Consider the following 20,163-nt stretch of genomic DNA (forward strand, 5'->3'; position numbering starts at 1 on the left):
TTATATAAACTTTTTTATAAAAGAAATAACTTGCTAGATTATTTTCACAATTATTTAATTTTAAAGGGAAAATAAACCATCTTTAAATGTTTTTGGTTTATAAGTTGAGTTTGCTTTAGGAATTAAATTTAGAAAAGGGGATTCAGTGGCTTCCAATCTACTGCATATCAGTGTAGTATCCAGAATCATTAAAAGTTTTCTATATTCTTGGGCCTCCCTGCACACATGGGTTTAAGGCACAATCTATGAAGCTAGCCGCAGCCACTGCAGCACGAGTTCGATCTTGGCCAGTGGTCTATCCACATGGTATAGCAGACCTCTCCTGGCTTGCCTGCTCCCCTCAGCAGTGTATTTCAGTCAGTCTACCTGTTCTGTTCCCCGCTCTGTCTCTGGTGAATCTTCTCACCCCCAACTTTGGTTTGTACCCCAATTCTTGTATGTATAAATAAATCCTTAAAAAAAAGTTTTCTCTTGGTTATATTCCTCATACAATTCTCTCCCCCGCCCCCATTTTGACACTAATCAAGATCAAAATGCATACATTGGTCCTCCCTTGTGGCGCAGGTGGTTGAGCGCCACATTGTGAAGCTGCCTGTAGCCTCTGCAGCACAGGTTTGATCCTGGCCGGCTGGTGAGAATACCACATGGTGGGGCAGACCTCTTCTGTCTCGCCTGCTGCTCCCTTCAGCAATGTATTTAGTCATACTGCCTGTTCTGTTCCCCACTCTGTCTCTGGTGAATCTTTTCACCCTCCTGCAATCTGGCCTGTACCAGTTTGTGTATAAATAAATAAATTTAAAAAAAAAAAAAAAGAAAACCCATGCATTGTGCAAAAATGAAAAATGATGTAAAAATATATAAAATAAAATATTAAAAAAAAGCTTTCTCTATTCTTGTAGAGCCATTTGTTGCTTTTTTGTGTGAAGTACAGTTCTGTATAGCTATCCACAGTTTTAGTTTTTAATTTAGGAATGGGCTGATTAAAGGAAGTTGAATTGATGCACCTAAAGGGTCACTTACTTTATTTGTAGTCTTCATGATATTGTTTTATTTATTTATACAAGTTATTTATTTATTGTTTATTTATTTATTGTTTATCATGATATTGTTTTATTTATTTATACAAGAACTGGGCTACCGGCCAGAGTTATTGGAGGTTTCACTAGAGACAGAGTGGGGAGCAGACTAGGCAGACAGACCGAAAACACCGCTGAGGGGAGCAGCGGGTGAGACAGAGAGGTCTTTTGTGCTATGTGGGTATCTCCCTGGCCAGCCGGGAATTGAACCTGCACTGCAAAGGCTGAGGACAGCTTCATAGCACTGCGCTCAACCCGCTGTGCCACCAGGAGGCCATTCAAGATACTCTTAAAACTAGAAAAATAGTTGAGTAATGGTAAAGTAAAAAATAGTAAAGTAAAAAATGCTTTATATTTTTTTAATCATAGGATGGATGCATCATAATATGGATCTACTCGGAGACCTAACTACCAAGGAAAGCTATGCTATTCAGTATCTTCAAAAGTCTTTGGAGGCAGATCCTAATTCTGGCCAGTCTTGGTATTTCCTTGGGAGGTGAGAATACTGACACTTTAATGTGTTGTCTAGTTTTGATTATTATAATGCACATTATAGTTTACTAAAATGTAGTCAATGATGTTTGTTTTTACATCCATTCTGACAAAAATTGATGGGAGGCATATCTAACTGGGGATGGGTATAAATATTGGTTTTACTGAGAAATTTTTATTTTGCTCAGTAATTTTTGTTTCGACTTTTTCTTTGTGTGACTTGAATTATTGCCTGTTTTTAAAGTGTCTGAGTTGTAAAGACAATTATCATACAGTAAAAACTAGTATTATTTTTCAATGTAGTATTTAAATTATATCCCCTATGATTTCTATTATTTTGAATGTATTTATTTAATAGATTTCATTCTACTGGGTGATCGCCTATTGAAAAGCTCATTTATACAGTTTGAAGTCTCAATATTCATTTCATCTGTAGATGAACATACTGGACTACGTAGGTGTGGTCCTTTTCACAAGATGATAAACTTAATTTCATGGTCCTACTTTAACTGGAAATTTTACTCATCCACTTTTACATAATAAATAAGCAGTAATTTATTTTGAGTAGATTGATACGAAGTATGGTTCAAATTTAGTGTTTCATTTTAGTTTAAATTTATCGCATTATTTTAATTTATTTTTTAAATATTTAAATTTATTTTGTAAAAATTATTTATTTATTTATACAAGCACTGGGTACCAGTCAGAAGAGCGGGAGGGTGAGAAAATTCACTAGAGCCAGAGCGGGGAACAAAACAGGCAGACTGATGAAGGACACTGCGGAGAGGAGCAGCGGGCGCTGCAGGAGAGGTCTGCATGCCATGTGGGACCCTCACAGGCAGTGGAGGGATGGAACTGTGGTGGGTTATGGAACCGGTGCAGCTGATGCCGAGGGCAGCTTCACAGCCCAGCACTCAACCACTGCGCCACCGGGGAGGCCCACATTATTTAAATTTAGAAAAGTATATATTTGAAAAAGGTTTTCATAAAATAATTCCTCAGACATGATATAGTTATCTTTAAGTATATCGTAAGAATTAACTGAGAATGAAGTTAATTCAGTAGAGTTTTCCCCTGTTTTCCTTATAGTACCTAAAAATCTAGTTTGGGGTTCTTTATAATATAGGACATTAGAATCCAAATTTTGTCGTTTTCTCCCTAAGGATTCACAGTAATGAATCTTCATTAATCACTGAGTGTCTTCGTTAAGACTAAAGTGGAAAAATGAACTAAGTAACATTGGGATTTGGAACTATTACTACCATTAGTTTGTACAGTGTAATTCTTTAATAAAAAATGATATTGTAAAAGAAACATTACTAGAAAAAATGTGAGAAGTGAAATACTGAGCTCTAATAACAGGCTTATATATTAGAATTGCTATTACTATAAAGTAATCGTAAGTATGAATTGTAGTGTATTTTTCATTTTGACCCATGGTAAAGGTAAAGTTTGCATATATACATATACCTGTATGTATATATTTAACTATGTATACATGTATATTGTATATATCTCTATGCTCTCTATAAGTGCTAAATAGGGACCTCAGTGTCAGTACAATTTGTAGTGATTGCATGAATTTTATATTTTGGAGACTTTTGGCTGTTACCCTTGCATGCAAGGCAGTGTTCCATGTGTATATTTTTTGTACATTGGGATATATATATCTCAAAGTAAGATGGGACTTTGGTAATACAATTATAAAAACTCTAGTTTTTGACTCTGCTAATTGTATTCCACAGTTTTAGAATTGTACACAGTAAATCCTTACTTGAAATCTTAAATAGGTTGATGGAAACTGAGATATGAGCAATATGACATATATGAATATTAATTTTATGATAGGCAGAGTTATATAAATTAAGTTTCTGTGGCATGTTTGTGATCAAAATAGCATCAAATTTGTAAAGAAAGACTCAAAACACTTCTAAAATGAATGAACACAAGCATTATATACATTCACTTTGCTTACTCCTTGGTGCAGGTTAGATTCAGCCCAGGGTGAACAAAGGAATTAACCCTGAACAGGACACCTTTCCATTTTTTTTTTTTTTTTTTTCATGTGTACAAGCACTGGGTACAGTCAGAAGTGTGGGAGGTTGAGAGATTTCACCAGAGCCAGAGTGGGGAGCAGAACAGGCAGAAGGACCGAAGTACACTGCTGAGGGGAGCAGCGGGCGGCAGGAGAGGTCTGTGCGCCATGTGGGACCCTCCTCCAGTGGCTGGGAAGCAGCCAGGGATCGAACCGGCACTGCAGAGGCTGCGGGCAGCTTCGCAACCCAGCACTCAACTGCTGCACCACTAGGGAGGCTCCACCTTTCCATCTTAAGATATACTTAAAGAAACCTCATACTCACTTCAATTGGAGGAAGTGAGTCATGCCAATTGACAATGTACATCTTTGGGACATAAATGGAAAATGAAATATGAGGAGAAAACACACTAATGCGGGAAGAATGTGCTAATTCTATACAGATAGTGACCCTAACCTGGAAATCTTTGCTTTTGTCATTTATGTTATAACAAAAGGATGTTGAACAGAATATTTTTTGAGGACCAGCTGTCCTATTACAATTGGTAATAATAGTCAGTGACTTAATTCACCCTGTCATTTTGTAGTTGGGGGAAGTAAGTCTAGACAAGTAAAATGACTTCCCAAAGTTTACTCTGTAGTGTTTTAAATACACTGACTTAACTCATAAAATTTCTTCCAGGAAAAATGTGTGATGATTAGACACAGATTAGTGTTAGAACTGTGATTTCTTTTTTGACTTTTTAAAATGGAAACTATAAATTTTGGTTTTAAGAAACACTGTTTCTTCAAGTATTTCAGGCAAGTTAGGTTTGACAAAGCAGAATCTGGATTTTATTAAAAATAACTTTCTCAACATTCGGTCACCAGCACTCTCTCTGGAGGACAAATACCTGAGTGGGAGCTGTAGGAGTTTCCACCCATCAGTGCCAACAGAGAAAAAAACAAAACAATACCACTCATGCCCTGATAAGAGTGCCTGAAAGTACCACTAGTGCCCCGAAGGATCCATACCTAGAACAAAGATGAAAGCTAACAGTGGGGAGAAAGAAAAATACAGATGTCAAGCAGTCCCTCTCCCACCCCCCAACCCCCAGAAACAATATGCCACAGAAAGAACATTCCCAGAAACAAACAATACAATGGAATAATTTTTCTATTTAACAGATGAATAATACAAAATTGCTATAATTAAAAAACCAAAGATACAAGAGAGGAAGCTGAAAAAGAAAAAGAGTGTTGTGAGAAACACAACAAATAAAAGAAGATTGAAACTTAAAGAAAAAAATAGGCACTCCAGGTTGTTTAAAAATCAATGTAAGAGCTAAAAATTTCTAGGGGAAAAAAATCCATGAAAATAGATGATGTAAAGGAATAAATCAGTACGCTGATTTATTTGTATTTGTTTTTGATACAAAAAGAACCTAGAAGGAAAAGGAAAGGGAGCTACCCAAAAAAAAAAAAAAAAAAAGGACATACTTCTAGAATTATCTGACACAACGAAAAAGGAAAATAAGACTCATAGTTACCCCGGAAGGAGAGAAAGACAAGGGAACTAAAAAACTATTCAAGAATGTAATTGAACAGAACTTCCCAAACTTGAAGAAGGCATAAATATACATACAGGTAGTTGGAAGGCAACAAATTGTCACAATATATGGAAAACTATAGCAAGACATATAATAATAATGATTTTAAGAATTCAAGACAAAGAGAAAATAATGAGGCTGACAAGGTCAGGAAGAAACAGATAACCTATAAAGCAAAACCAATAGTCTGATGTAAGACTTCTCTGAAGACGGAATTGCAAATAAAAACCATGAGATAGGTGAATGGCATATATCAAAAAAACTAGCAACAACAAATGTTGGCTAGTCTATGGAGAAAAAGGAACTCTCCTGCACTACTGATGGGAATGCTAACTGGTTCAACCACTATGGAAAGCTGTGTGGAGGTTCCTCAAAATACTAAAAATGGAGCTTCCATATCATCCAGAAATTCCACTCCTAGGGAGTGTCCCATAGGACACCTGCACTCCTATATTTATTACAGTACTATTTACAATAGGTAAGCTATGGAAACAACCCAAATGCCCAGTAATGGAGCACTGGATCAAGAAGATGTGGTATATACACAATGGAATGTTACTCAACAATCAAAAGGGATAAACTCATGCCATTCACAACAACATGGATGGAGCGGGAAGGGATTGTGCTCAACGAAATAACTCAGAAAGAAAAAGAAAAATATCAGATGGATTCTCTTATAGGAGGAATGCAGAAGAACCAAAAAAGGGGGGTCAGGGAAAAAATAACAAAATAATAAAGTAAAAATAAAAATCAACAAGCAACCATAGACCAGAGAAATTCTGTATGGGAAGAAGATGGAGAGATATCAGGACTGTGGTGGAAAGAGCTCAATGGACTATGGTGATGATGCATGGGTGATTTGGTGGTGGAAATTTCATGGGGAAATCATACATTGTACAAAAACAAAGGATTATGTGATAAATATATTTATCATAAAAGGCGTCTCTGAAGAAACAATACACAGGCAAGTACAGATCTACAGATCGAAGCATTGTATTTGAAAAACTCTAAGTCAAAAGATATTCAAGAATATTTAATCCTGGGCCTCCCTGGTGGCTCAGCTGTTGAGCGCTGGGCTGCGAGGCTGCCTGCAGCCTCTGCAGCACCGGTTCTATCCCTGATAGCTGGTGAGGGTCTCATATGGCGCGCAGAACTCTCCTGCCATGCCCACTGCTCCCCTCAGCAGTGTATTTCATCAGTCTGCCTGTTCTGTTCCCCTCTCTGGTTCTGATGAATTCTCTCACCCTCCCACGCTTCTGACTGTACCCAGTGCTTGAATAAATAAATCTTAAAAAAAAAAAAGAATATTTAATCCTGGGGCCTCCCTCCTGGCACAGGCAGTTGAGCGCAGCATTGTGAAGCTGTCCCCGACCTCTGCATTGCCGGTTCGATCCACACCAGCCTTGGAGCAACCCACATGGCGAGTAGACCTCTCCTGTCTTGCCTGCTGCTCCCCTCAGTAGTGTATTTCAGTCCTTCTGCCTGTTCTATTCCCTGCGCTGTCTCTGGTGATTTCTGTCACCCTCCCACACATCTGGCCTGTACCCCTGATCTTGTATAAATAAATATTTTTTTTTAAAAAAAGAATATTTAATCCGGTAAAAGCCCTACTTCCTATAAAGGGGGAAAATGAGGACCTTCTCAGACAAACAGAACCTTCAAAAATTTGTTGCTAGTAAACCCTCACTCTAACAAATATTACAAGAAGTCTTAAAGTCAAAACTGACAGAGGAATGGATAGAAACAACTGAACAAGGTATTGCATAGAACTACAAGATGAAGAAAAACAAAATGGCAATAGCAGACTTCTCTGTTTCAGCAGTCACCCTAAATACAAGCATACGAAACTCCCCAATAAAGACACACAGAGTAGCAGGTTGCATTAGAAAACAGAATCCAGCCTTCTCCTAATAAACATAGCTTGAAAGTAAACACAGATGGAAACATAGATAATCATGTGGTAAGGGGTTCAAAACCCCATTCTCACTAGTGGACAGATCAATGAAACAAAATAAGTACACAATTACACTAAATAAAGATCTTGACCGCATGGGCCTAACAGACACCTGTAGGAACTGCACCCCCAAAAACCGAATACACATTTTTCTCAAGTACACATGGATAATTCTCCAGGATCAGCCACTTACGGTGTCACAAGAGACATCAACAAGTACATGAAGGTAGAAGTAACATCAAATATCTCCTCTGATCATGAAGGCATCACTGTTAATAGCAATTATAAAAAAAAAGGCAAGAAAATGCTCCATTACATAAAGACTAAGGTAATATTACAGAAAGATCAGTAGATCATTGAGGAAATCAAAGAAGAAATTAAAAAAATACCTAGAGATGAATGACGAGGAAACAACTTTCCAGATTATGTGGGGCAAATAAAAATCAGTAGTACTAATTGAAAAGTATCTAGTTATATAAGCCCATATCAAGAAATAAGAAAGACTATAATGAAACAAGCTAATCTCTCATACCAAGGAACCAGAAAAAGACAACAAAAAAAAATCCCAAAGCCAGTAGAGAAAAGTAATGAAAATTTGAAAGAAATAAATGAAGTAAGGATTAAAGATAATCCAAAAGATCTGTGAAACCCAAAACTAGTTCTTTGAAAAATATACAAAATGGACATAATCTCTAACCAGGCTCACCAAAAAAGAAGGGAGAAAACTCAAATAGGATCATGAAGGAAAATAAATTACAAAAGACACAGCAAAAATTCAGAGGATAAATAGTAAAACATAATTGAAGCCATATACAAAAAGCCTGTAGCCAACATTGTTCCTAAAGGTGAAAAAGCAAAAAGTCTTCCGTTTAAAATAGGTACAAGGGAGCCTCCCTGGTGGTGCAAAGGGTTAAGTATTGCACTATCAAGCAGTCTGCAGCCTCTGCAGCACGAGTTTGATCCCCATGAGTTTGATTCCCGGCCTGGGAGAAACCCACATGGTGAAGCAGACTTCTCCTGTCACGCCTGCTGCTCCCTTCAGCAGTGTATTTCAGTCTGTCTGCCTGTGTTCTGTTCCCCGCTCTGTCTCTGGTGAATCCTCTCACCCCTCTGCATCTCTGGCCTGTACCCCAGCTCTTGTATGCATAAATAAATAAATCTTAAAAAAACAAAAACAAAATTCAAATAGGAACAGGGGCCTACCTGTGGTGCAAGGGGTTAAGACACAACCTGTGAAGCTTTCCACAACTACTGTAGCATGAGTTTGATCCCCGGCCAGGGAGCTACCTACATAGTGCTGCAGGCTTCTCCTGACACACCTGCTGCTCCCCTCAGCAGTGTCTTTCAGTCAGTCTGCCTATTCTGTTCCCCACTTTGTCTTTGGTGAATGCTCTCACCACCCCCCCGCCACACCTCTGGCCTATACCCCAGTTCTTATATGCATAAATAAATAAACCTTTTAAAAAATAGGAACAAGACAAGGATTGGTTTTCAATATAAAACTAGAATTCTTAGAACTATTAGGCAAGAGAATGACATAAAGAATCCAAATTCTTTGTGAGAGAAGAAATATCATTTTTTTTTTGCATGTGATATATAATGAACCTTAGAAAACCTTACTAAAGCAATAGCAGTTTAGTAAAATAATTGGTTATAAAATCAATACATAAAAATTAGCAGCCTTCCTATATGCAAACAGTCAGTCTTATGGGAGTTAATTAACAAAACCATAACATTCAAAATTGTAGCCGCCCCCAAAAATAAACACTGTAAATCTTAACAAAGGAGGCGAGAGATGATATAAAATTACAAATGATATTAGAAATAGTAGAAGACACAAAGAAATGAAAGACATGCTCTGCTCAAGGATTTGGAGAATTAACATTATCAAAATGGTCATCCTACCAAAAGCAATTTACAGTGTCATTGCAATTCCAATAGAAATCTCAATGGCATGCTTCAAAAAAATAGAACAAATATTGCTTAAACTCATATGAAATCCTTAAAACCCTAGAATAATCACAGTTCTCTTGAGTAAAAGGGGGAAGAATAGGATTATTACACTCAAGGACCTCAATCTACACAAGGCTTAATAGTAAAAATATCATAGGACTGGAACAGAAACACAGATCAGTTGAATCAGATCAAAATCAGAAATAACATCACATATATTGTCAATTAATCTATGACAGAAGGGCAAAGACTATGCACTGAACAAGGATAGCCTTTTCAGTAAGTATCTGGGAAAATTGGGTTGCTGTCAGCAAAAGAATGAATCTAAATCAATATCTCACACCATACAAAAACTAACTCAACACGAATAAAACCATTGAATGTAAGAAAATATACAGACTATATACAAGAAAACGTGTAGTAGAAAACAAACAAAACATTCTATGACAGACATCTCAAAAATAACTTTGACACCTCATCCTCAGAAGCAATGAAAATAAGAGGTGGTAAAAAGCTAGGACTATATCAAACTAAAAAATTTGTATATTAGCAAAGGAGATCAAAACGAAGAGACAGCTTTCTAAGTGGGAAGAAATATTTACACACCATACAACTAAAGAGGCACTGATAGCACAGATTTACAAAGAACTTGCAAAACTCAACCAAAAAAGCAAACAATCCAGTAAAAAATGGGCAGAAGAACTAAGAAGACACTTATTCAAAGAAGTGCAGATGACCAGCAGGTATATGAAAAAATGGTCAACATCACTTATCATCATGGAATTGCAAATCAAAACCACAATGAGATATCACTTCCCATCAGTGAGAATGGCCCATGTTGAACTAACAACATCCAGTGCTGGTGAGGATGATAGGAATGCAAACGGCTGATAGGAATGCAAACTGACCCAACCACTAGAGAAAGCCATGTGGAGATTCCTTAAAACACTTGAACTGGTGCTACCATATGATCCAGCAATTCCCCTCCTACGATTTTATCCAGAGGACACACAAAAAACATTAGTTTGAAAGGAAACCTGTACCCGTATGTTTACTGCAGCACTATTTACAATAGCCTAGATTAGGAAACTACCTAAATGCCCCCAAATACATTAATGTATCAAGGAGATTTTTGTATGTATACACAGTGGAATACTATTTGATGATCAAAAAAAGATAAAGTCATGCCACTTCATTTTGCAACTTAGATGTGCTGAAGGGGATTATGCTACGTGAATTAGATCAGAAGGAAAACAAATATCGCATGGTTTCAATTATTGGTGGAAATCATACAAAGAATCAAGAAAAAGATATAAGTTGTAAACTGATTTTTACAGACCTGAGTCATGAGGGCGAAATGGCGGAGGGCCAAAATAGGAAAGGGAAGAAAACAAGCAACTGTGGTGATGGAATACATGTGCTTTGTTGTTGTGTGAACTTTTGGGACTCCACCTGTCCCGACCCATGGGATTCCAGAGGCACGGAAGAGGGACTGGGGATGAAATGAGAGGCTTACACACTGGACGAGAAGCTGCAAAACGGGGGACCTTTATTTCTTCTAGCACATGCCTTATATACCCTGTGCCTCATGTTCAGGCTACGTGCTTCTTTTTGGTTGGTACTTTACCAGCATGCCTGGCTCGTGCACGTATCATGCTGTACACATGTGTTCATCCCATTGGCGGCTTTGTCCCATTGGCTGCTTGCTTAATGATACACATTCTTACTGCGCCACAACTCGTGGCGGGCCCCGGACATTTACCTAAGGGGAGAAATCGAATGTAGTACAAAAATGAACAATGTCGTATGAAAACAAACCAACTAATAAATACTTTGTTTCTGTTACTATTAATTTTTTTGTATGTTATTGAGATTTCCATAATTTCTCAACTTACATATTGGCCATTTATATACTTGCTATGATCTATTCATATATATCCTTTCTGAAGTCTCGTTCTCATGTGGTTGAATTGCAGAACACAATCTCTAACTATTAAGGTATCTAAACTTTAGTTTCCCAGAAACTGTGAGTATTTGAAGACCTTATTAAACATTAAATTATGATCTTTTGGGCCTCCCTGGTGGCGCAAGTGTTAAGACGCACCCTATGAAGCTGTTTACAGCCTCTGCAGCGCGAGTTTGATCCTTGGCCAACCAGGGAGCAACACACATGGCGCAGCAGACCTCTCCTGACTCGCCTGCTGCTCCCCTCAGCAGTGTCTTCGGTCAATCTGCCTGTTCTGTTCCCCACTCTGTCTCTGGTGAAGCTTCTCACCCCCCACCTCTGGCCTGTACCCCAGCTCCTCTGCATAAAATAAAAATAAATCTTTAAAAAAAAATTATCGTCTCTTACACCTCATACATCATATTCTTTTTCAGCCATTTTGTTTCTTACTGTTTTATCTGACACATTTTTATACTAAATTAGGCTTAAAAAGAGATATTTCTTCAAATATATAATGAAATAATAAAGTCCATTACATGTCATGGACATGTTTCGATTGACACGTGTTAACCAACACATCTTAAGTGTATTCAAAATGTTTGTTCAAAATGTATTAGTTGTTTTAGTTTGTTCAAAATGTATTTCTGTGCCCTTAACTTTTTGGTATAACTTTGTGAGATAATTAGTTGTGTAGTGCTTTTTGTCATGGTAATTGCCTTTTTAGGAAAGGAAAACTCAGTTTTGTTCACAGATACGAAATTTTCTATTTATAGACTGAGTATTTTTACTGATGTTCTTAAAGCATACGTGTTTTTTGTCATCTTTTCTGCTTTACTTTGTAACCCAGTGATCTTGAGTACCAAATTTTAATCAGTAGTTATAGTGGTTTGGCATTATAGATAAAAATATTAGAACTTTGTTTTTATTATTTCTATCAACAGATTCTATATATACACGAGTAATTCCTACATCAAAGATAGTAGTGAAAACACAGGAGTAGTAATTTCTATAGCAGATTCATGTTTCTTTCTAGCTAAAATATATAACTATTATTTTTCAGTTCTTTTGTGCTTTTCTCTTATTACATTTACAATTTATTTATTATTTATATGTTTTTTACATCATTGTTCATTTTTAAGGATATTTGATTTGCCCCCCACGCACAGGTGTAGTACCCATAGAATTTCCTTCACCAATGCACCCATGTACAATCACCTTAGTCCCCTATGCGCCTCCCTCCCTCCTTCCCTCTGATCCTTCTTCCCTCTCCTCCCCTGCAGGATATCTCTTGTTTAAAATTGTCTGTTTCTGTTTTGTTTTGTTGTGTTTAATATTATTTTTCCCCTGATGTCTTACAGAATTAAATACAATGATATAAATACCTTTTAATTAGAAATTTTTAATATTTACATTCTTGAATAATTTTAAGTTAGCTATCTGGTTTATGTTTTCAATGAATTAAAGACTATTCTATGAGTTGTTAAATTCAGAAATGAAATTTCAAATATATATTAATAAAAGCATTATCAATATATGTAGTTTCTATTTGTGTTTTTTAGTTTAATGTTATTGTCAGTTTGAAATCCCAGTGTAAACTGCTTACATCATGATGTTTAATCTCAACATTAAGCACCATTTGTTTTTTTGCTTTTTTTCCCCAATTAATTATTTTTTTTTAAAGATTTATTTATTTGTTTATACAAGCATTGGGTACAGTAAGAAGCGTGGGAGGGTAAGAGAATTCACCAGAGCCAGAGTGGAGAGCAGAGCAGGCAGACTGACGAAGCATACTGCTGAGGGGAGCAGCGGGAGGAAGGAGAGGTCTGCTCGCCATGTGGGACCCTGGCCCGGGGCCGGGGATCAAACCGGTGCTTCAGAGGCTGCGAGCAGCTTTGCAACACAGTGCTCAACCGCTGAGCCACTGGGGAGGCCTTAAGCACCATTTGTTTTTAAAAGAGTATATCAATAAAATTTTTTAACATTGTAAAGGAGAAAAGCTCATTTCATTTAATTTGGATTTAAATAACATAAGCATACATATAGGCCATACATACATGTACACATATGTGTTATCTTATTTTTCCTTTTTTGATAATGCATTAATTTGTGAACTGAATATAGTTTAAGTATTAATGAAGTGCTTTATGTATTCTTCCCCCCACCCCAACTCTTTCCAGGTGCTATTCAAGTATTGGGAAAGTTCAGGATGCCTTTATATCATACAGGCAATCTATTGATAAGTCAGAATCAAGTGCAGACACATGGTGTTCAATAGGGTAAGTCTTGTACATGTATAAAATTTAATAAAATTAATACTGTTACTGAAACATACAGCATAGTATTATTTTCCATCAATTTTAGACAGCTTATTCTTTACCTTTCTTTACAGTGTGCTATATCAGCAGCAAAATCAACCTATGGATGCTTTACAAGCTTATATTTGTGCAGTGCAGTTGGACCATGGACATGCAGCAGCTTGGATGGACCTGGGCACTCTCTATGAATCGTGTAACCAACCTCAGGATGCCATTAAATGCTACTTAAATGCATCTAGAAGCAAAAATTGTAGTAATACCTCTATTCTAACAGGAAGAATTAAGTTTTTACAGGTAAAAGTATAAACATATTTTACACAATACATTTCCATATGATAATGGGTTTGAGGAGGATGAGTAGAAGTTTTATTGTATCAATGTCAACTTGTTTCCATAATTTTAAATATTTTATAGTAATGTGATTTTCATTTTAATTAAATATGTATCATTTTAATATGTTCTTTTGCACTTTTACTTTGTTTATGCACATTAATTTGCATTATTTTTCTGTGTGTTATCTACATTTTTAAGTTTTAGTATTTTGGTGAAAGAACACGTTTGTTTTTCACCCTTGGTTGAAACATAAGAAGATGACTCTGGAGAATTTTGAAAAACAAAGCTTAGCTTTGTTCCTTTGGCAAGTATATTATAGTTTCCCTCTTTATATTTAGCATATATCTAAACCCACAAATTTAGAATCTTTCTTTCTTTACAAAGTAAATACCTATAACATTGAGGAAGATATAGTAGACTTGCTCTTTCTCAAGTAGGCCTGTGTTAAATTTGCTTTTTACATAATTTTTCCTAGGCTCAGTTGTGTACCCTTCCACAAGGTAGTCTACAGAATAAAAATAAATTACTTCCTAGTATTGAGGAGGCATGGAGCCTACCAATACCCGCAGAGCTTACCTCCAGGCAGGGTGCCATGAACACAGCACAGCAGGTGAGAAGTTGGGTTATCTTCTGCAGGTGCCCAGCTTTTTAAGGGTGCTTTTCAATCTCTAGTGATCAAAATTATAAAGTGACGTAGTGGCTTTAAAAAAATTAAAACCTTTTTTTTTTTTATTTCAAAAGGGATTTTAGAACAAAATAAAGCTTGCTTTCCTTTGGGATCAAATTTGGATAACCAATTTAATATATTCATATATTCTCATTTCAAAAGGGATTTCTTAAGGGAACTATTTTATATAGTTGTTTATTTAATGGAAAAACCAAGTTTTTCAGAAGGTACACATTCCTCCGTTGATAATTCTTTTGATTTTAGTATTCAGTAATTGCAGTCCATAGTGTCCACATACTTTAAAAAGTATATAACTTAGAAAGCTTTATAATTTGAAGGGGCCATGAGTTAAGAACATGTGGAATCTTATTTTTGCCATATTTCTGTGATCCTTAGGCTCATAAAAATCATCATCCAAAAACTGAATCTGTGTTAGGCCTCAGTCAAACACCAATTTCACAGCAGCCCTTGCCATTACACATGATTATTTCTAGTCAAGTAGATAGCCTGTCCAGTCCTGCCAAAAGGAAAAGAACATCTAGTCCAACAAAGGTATGTGTGTGTGTGTGTGTGTGTGTGTGTGTGTATTTACTTTTAAAAATGAACTCTAGTGATTAAAAATAAAGCTGTAAGTAGTCTGAAATTGTGTTGTGGTTTTAAATTTGGTTTGAAAAGTCTATTTTGCAGTTATATGCCATATTTTCTGTTCCAAAATTATAACATCATGGGGGTATAGATGTTAGGAGTAATTTATATTCAGGAATCATTCACATCACTATATCTTTTTAGACACTGACAAAATCTAATGTATATAATGGACACGTGTTACCTCTTTGAACCATGATTTATGTAAGATCCTTTTAAGTCAGGACTGAATGTATGTTTAATACGTTGCCAAAATTTTAAAAAATTTTTTCATTATTTTTAAATGGTTTAAAAATATGTGTTCTGTTTATAAAAATGCCACAGTTTCTACTGCTTGGTGTCACATTATAAATAGGAATTAAGCCAAATATTCATTTAATTTTTTTAAATTTTTTAGAAATTTAAATTTTTTAAAAATTTTTTAGAGTTTTTTCACAGTAATAATGATAACTGGAATAGTGACCATACTGGGGTCATATACTCCAGTACAACAATGAGTTCAGTCATGATATCTGACAACTCAAAAATGATAGTGTGAATTATTTTTTGTTAGTTTTTCCCAACTATATTTATTATTTTAAACAATATTTATTTTACTTATTTATTCCTACAAGAACTGGGATGTAAGCCAGAGGTGTGGGGGATGAGAAGATTCACCAGAGACGGAGTGAGACAAGAATAGGTGGATCTACTGAAATACACTGCTGAGGGGTGCAGGGGGAAGATAGGAGAGATCTGCTGGGTCTTATGGTTTGCTCCCTGGTCTGGGCTTGAACTCTTCCTGCAGTGCTACAGATTGCTTCATAGTGCTGGCACTTTACCCCTTGCCAGGGAGACCAGGGAGGCCCCCTGTTTTTCCCAACTTTAAAGCAGTATAGGAATAAACTAAAATTGAAAGGTAGTAAACAAACTATGTATGTTTTCCAGGTTAGTAGAGAATATAATAAGTCTGACTTAACTTTTAAAGATGTAATGTTCATGTTTAAAGTGAAAGAATTATTAGAGTACACAGGTTATAGGCTTATTTCAGTTTCTTCTTTTAGCCAGTTATATTCCCCTTCCTATGAACACATACTATTAACAGTTTATTTTGTTCTTTTTAAAGAAAGATACATCATACAGGGCCTCCCCGGTGGCGCAGTGGGTTGAGCCCCGCACTGTGAAGCTGTCTGCAGCCTTTGCAACACAGGTATTATTCCCGACCAGCCAGGGAGAAACCCATGTGATATGGCAGATCTCTCCTTCTTGCCCGCTGCTCCCCTCAGCAATGTCTTTGGTCCTTCTGCCTGTTGTGCTCCCTGCTCTGTCTCTGGTGAATTCTCTCACCCTCCTGCGCATCTGACCTGTACCCCAGTTCTTGTATAAATAAATAAAAATCTAAAAAAAAATAACTGCAACCGATACTAAAAAAAAAGAATAAAATATTTTTAAAAAGATATATTATACGGGCCTCCCCTGGTGGCGCAGCGGTTGAGCACTGGGCTGCAAAGCTGCCTGCAGCCTCTGCAGCGCCAGTTCGATCCCCGGGTGCCGGTGAGGGTCCCACATGGCGCGCAAACCTCTCCTGCCGCCTGCTGCTCCCCTCAGCAGTGTATTTCATCACTCTGCCTGTTCTGCTCCCCACTCTGGCTCTGGTGAATTCTCTCACCCTCCCGTGCTTCCGACTGTACCCCAGTGCTTGTATAAATAAATAAACAAACAAATAAATAAATAAATAATAAATCTTTTAAAAAAAAAGATATACATGTGCAAATAAATATGTATTTACTTTTTATACAAATGAAGGTAGAATGCTATGCATAAATATACAGTACTTTGCTCTTTTTCTTTAAAAGATATATCTTGAGTTTTTTGTGTCTTTATGTAATGGCCGTATTTTTGGTGCTATCATAATATTACACTGAAGAATCTATGAAGGCCATCCATTATTGTAATAGGACTCAGTTATTCTAAATACTGTTTTCTTTTAGGTTATTTTCATTATTTTTTTTACAGACAATAATGGCTTAAGTGGTTTACACAATGTAAAACAAAAACAACCTTCTTGAGATGAATTTGTTTTTTTACATTCATAGATTTCTGACACCACTTCATCTTGGGTTTGATTATTCTCAGGAATCACTATTTTTGATTATATAAAGGTTCCAAGTTGTAGAATCTTTTCAGCAACAAGTTATTGATAGCCCTTTGCTGTCTTATTAATTGGATTTAACCTTGCTTTTTTTCTTTTTTCATTTCTCTAGCTTTTGGAACAGCTACGTGGAAATAGAGATAATTTAAATCCAGCTCAGAAATTGATGCTAGAACAGTTGGAAAGTCAGTTTGTCTTGATGCATCAGGTATGTATGAGTAGTTTTCGTATTTGAAATATACATTTCTTTTTAGTATAAGTATATATAATTATGTGTTTTGGTACACAAACTTATATTATTAAGTATAAGTATACTTAAGTGTATTGAAAAGACAGACAAAACAAAACCTAGAAATCTATCTTGCCAAATTAAGGCTACTGGAGGCAAAGAGGGAGATTCGGGAATAATCTATTAGGGAGCACAGAGAACTGTGAGTAGAATATTATATGGGTACCTTGGTGGTGGGTGTATTGTATGAATGTGTGAACCTATACTTCTGAATCATACAGTGGTACATACCAATTTTAGCTCAATAAAATACAGTAAAAATAAAATTTCATGCATGTATTCACTTTTGACTATTTTTGTACTTACTATATATCATCATGTGTCATATTTTTCCTGTCAACAATATCATCTTAGAGTAATTTGATACCTCTATTTCTTGTGCTTAAAAATTTTATGCATCTTAGTTTCAAATAAACTATTTTTTATTTATTTGTTTATTTTTTTGTGGGACCCTTGCCAGCGGCCGGGGAACAAACCAGCGCTGCACAGGCTGTGGGCAGCCCCGCAGCCCAGCACGCAACCGCTGCGCCACCAGGGGAGGCCCTCAAATAAATTATTTTTTAATAGTCATAAATTAATTTAGGATTAAACAGGTGGTATTTTACTATTTGTATATTTTCTAGGTTTGGTCTAAGGACTTATTTTATATTTCACAAAGTATAAATGTTTAGGTAGAGCTGTTTTCAGGATTGTTTAATAATTGAGATTTTTGCCTAAATGTATACAAAGAGAAATTTTTTTTTTATTTTTTTTATTTTTTTATTTTTTAAAAGATTTATTTATTTATTTATACAAGCACTGGGCACAGTCAGAAGCGCGGGAGGGCGAGAGAACTCACCAGAGCCAGAGCAGGGAGCAGAGCAGGCAGAAGGACCGAAGTACACTGCTGAGGGGAGTAGCGGGAGGCAGGAGAGGTCTGCATGCCATGTGGGACCCTCCTCTGGTGGCTGAGGAGCAGACGGGGATCGAACCGGCACTGCAGAGGCTGCCGGCAGCCTCGCAACCCAGCGCTCAACCGCTGCGCCACCGGGGAGGCCCCAAAGAGAAATTTTAAAACCCCTGCTTAGTAATAGTCTGTAACTTGCTCATGTCCATAATTTGCTAACTGTTTTCTTTTGCTCATGTAACAGGAGGTATTTTTGTATAGTGAAAATTATTTTTGCTTTACTCATGAAAATAGAATTTTGAAGTATGTTTTTCAACCTGGAAGAGTAAATGTTTACATAAAATTACAATTGCAGTATTTATATATTTTTGAAGTCACACATCAGGGTTTTTGTTTGTTTCGTTTTTGAAGATGGGTCAAACAGGACAAACCACTGGAATTCCCAATGGGTCAATAACTCATTCATCACTGCCTACAAATTCTGTCTCTAGCCAGGATTTGCATTCCATTCTGCCCAGAGTACCTAGTGTCTCTCAGCCTAAAGTTCACCCTGCTTGTTTTGAAAAAATTTTGCCCATTGGACCTTTTTCTGCAGGCTGTGCTCCTTGCAGCACATCAAAAACACTAGGGAGTACAGATATTATCTCGGTAGGCAATAATTATATCACAGATATTGGAAATAATGGAAATGTGCCTTACCTGCAGCAGAACACACTCAGTCTACCTCATAACTGCGTAAACCTGACCAGCATCACAGAAGAGCCATGGAGAAAACATCTATCTAACTCCACTCAGGTACGTTAAAGATGTGTCATTCTAGGGCCTCCCTGGTGGCACAGGGGTTAAAGACAGTGCCATCAGGCTATTGCCAGCCACTGCAGCATGATTTGGATCCCCGGCCGACCATGGTGAAACCCATATGGTGCAGCAGATGTCTCCTGCCTTGCCCGCTGCTCCCCTCAGTAGTGTATTTTAGTAGATCTGCCTGTTCTGCTCCCCACTTTTTCTGGTGAATCCTCTCACCACCCTGTACCTCTGGCTTAACATCCCAGTTCTTGTATGCATAAATAAAGAAATCTTTAAAAAAAAAAATCATCATTCTATTTGCTTTGATATAATATCTTCATTCTTTGAGTTGTGTAGATTTTAAGAAGAAATGCAATCTTTTTTTTTAAGATTTATTTATGCAAGCACTGGGGTACAGACCAGAGGCATGAGAGAGTGTGAGAATTCGCCAGAGACACAGTGGGTGGCAAAACAGACAGAAGGACTGAAAACCCTGCTGAGCGGTGCAGTGGCGAGACATAGAGGTCTGCTGCGCCATGTGGGTTGCTCCCCAGCAGGGGATTGAACTTGCGCTGCAGAGGCTGCAGACAGCTTCACAGAGCTGCACTGAACCCACTGTGCCACCAGGGAAGCCCTGAAGAAATAAAATCTTTTTTTTTTTAAGATTTTTTTTTTTTTTTAATAGAGGCATGTTTATTTATTTACTTGTTTGTTTGTTTTGTTCATACATGCACTGGGTACAGTCAGAAGTGCGGGAGGGTGAGAGAATTCACCAGAGCCAGAGCAGAGAGCAGAGCAGGCAGAAGGACCGAAGAACACTACTGAGGGGAGCAGCGGGTGCAGCAGGAGAGGTCTGCGCGCCACGTGGGACCCTCACCTGATGGTCTGGGCCTCACAGCCCAGCGCTCAACTGCTGCACCACCAGGAAAGGTCCCAGCATTATATATTTTTGCTTTCCCCATTTTCCCCTTCACCTAATAGCTATTTTTCTTAGTAACCACTAAATTTTATTCCGTTGTCTGGATTTGTAACAGCTCAGTTACCTATCAGTGAATTTCTTGGTTATT

The 20,163-nt window shown here is 37.0% G+C and overlaps 1 protein-coding gene across 1 annotated transcript in view; it reads left to right on the top strand.

The window, feature by feature from the left end:
• Nucleotides 1–20,163, top strand: part of LOC119250803 (histone demethylase UTY-like) — a 129,839-nt gene that overhangs the window by 33,990 nt on the left and 75,686 nt on the right. Inside the window, exons 6-13 of the mRNA XM_054697750.1 lie at nucleotides 1,446–1,572; nucleotides 13,222–13,320; nucleotides 13,434–13,653; nucleotides 14,168–14,302; nucleotides 14,756–14,911; nucleotides 16,110–16,193; nucleotides 17,248–17,343; nucleotides 19,016–19,105. Of these exons, the coding sequence (XP_054553725.1) occupies nucleotides 1,446–1,572; nucleotides 13,222–13,320; nucleotides 13,434–13,653; nucleotides 14,168–14,302; nucleotides 14,756–14,911; nucleotides 16,110–16,193; nucleotides 17,248–17,343; nucleotides 19,016–19,105 (1,007 nt within the window). The remainder of the gene's footprint in view (nucleotides 1–1,445; nucleotides 1,573–13,221; nucleotides 13,321–13,433; nucleotides 13,654–14,167; nucleotides 14,303–14,755; nucleotides 14,912–16,109; nucleotides 16,194–17,247; nucleotides 17,344–19,015; nucleotides 19,106–20,163) is intronic.

This window comes from Talpa occidentalis, unplaced genomic scaffold (assembly GCF_014898055.3).
Source record: "Talpa occidentalis isolate TD23 unplaced genomic scaffold, MPIMG_talOcc4v2.1 talOcc4.18, whole genome shotgun sequence".
NCBI classification, from domain to species: domain Eukaryota; kingdom Metazoa; phylum Chordata; class Mammalia; order Eulipotyphla; family Talpidae; genus Talpa; species Talpa occidentalis.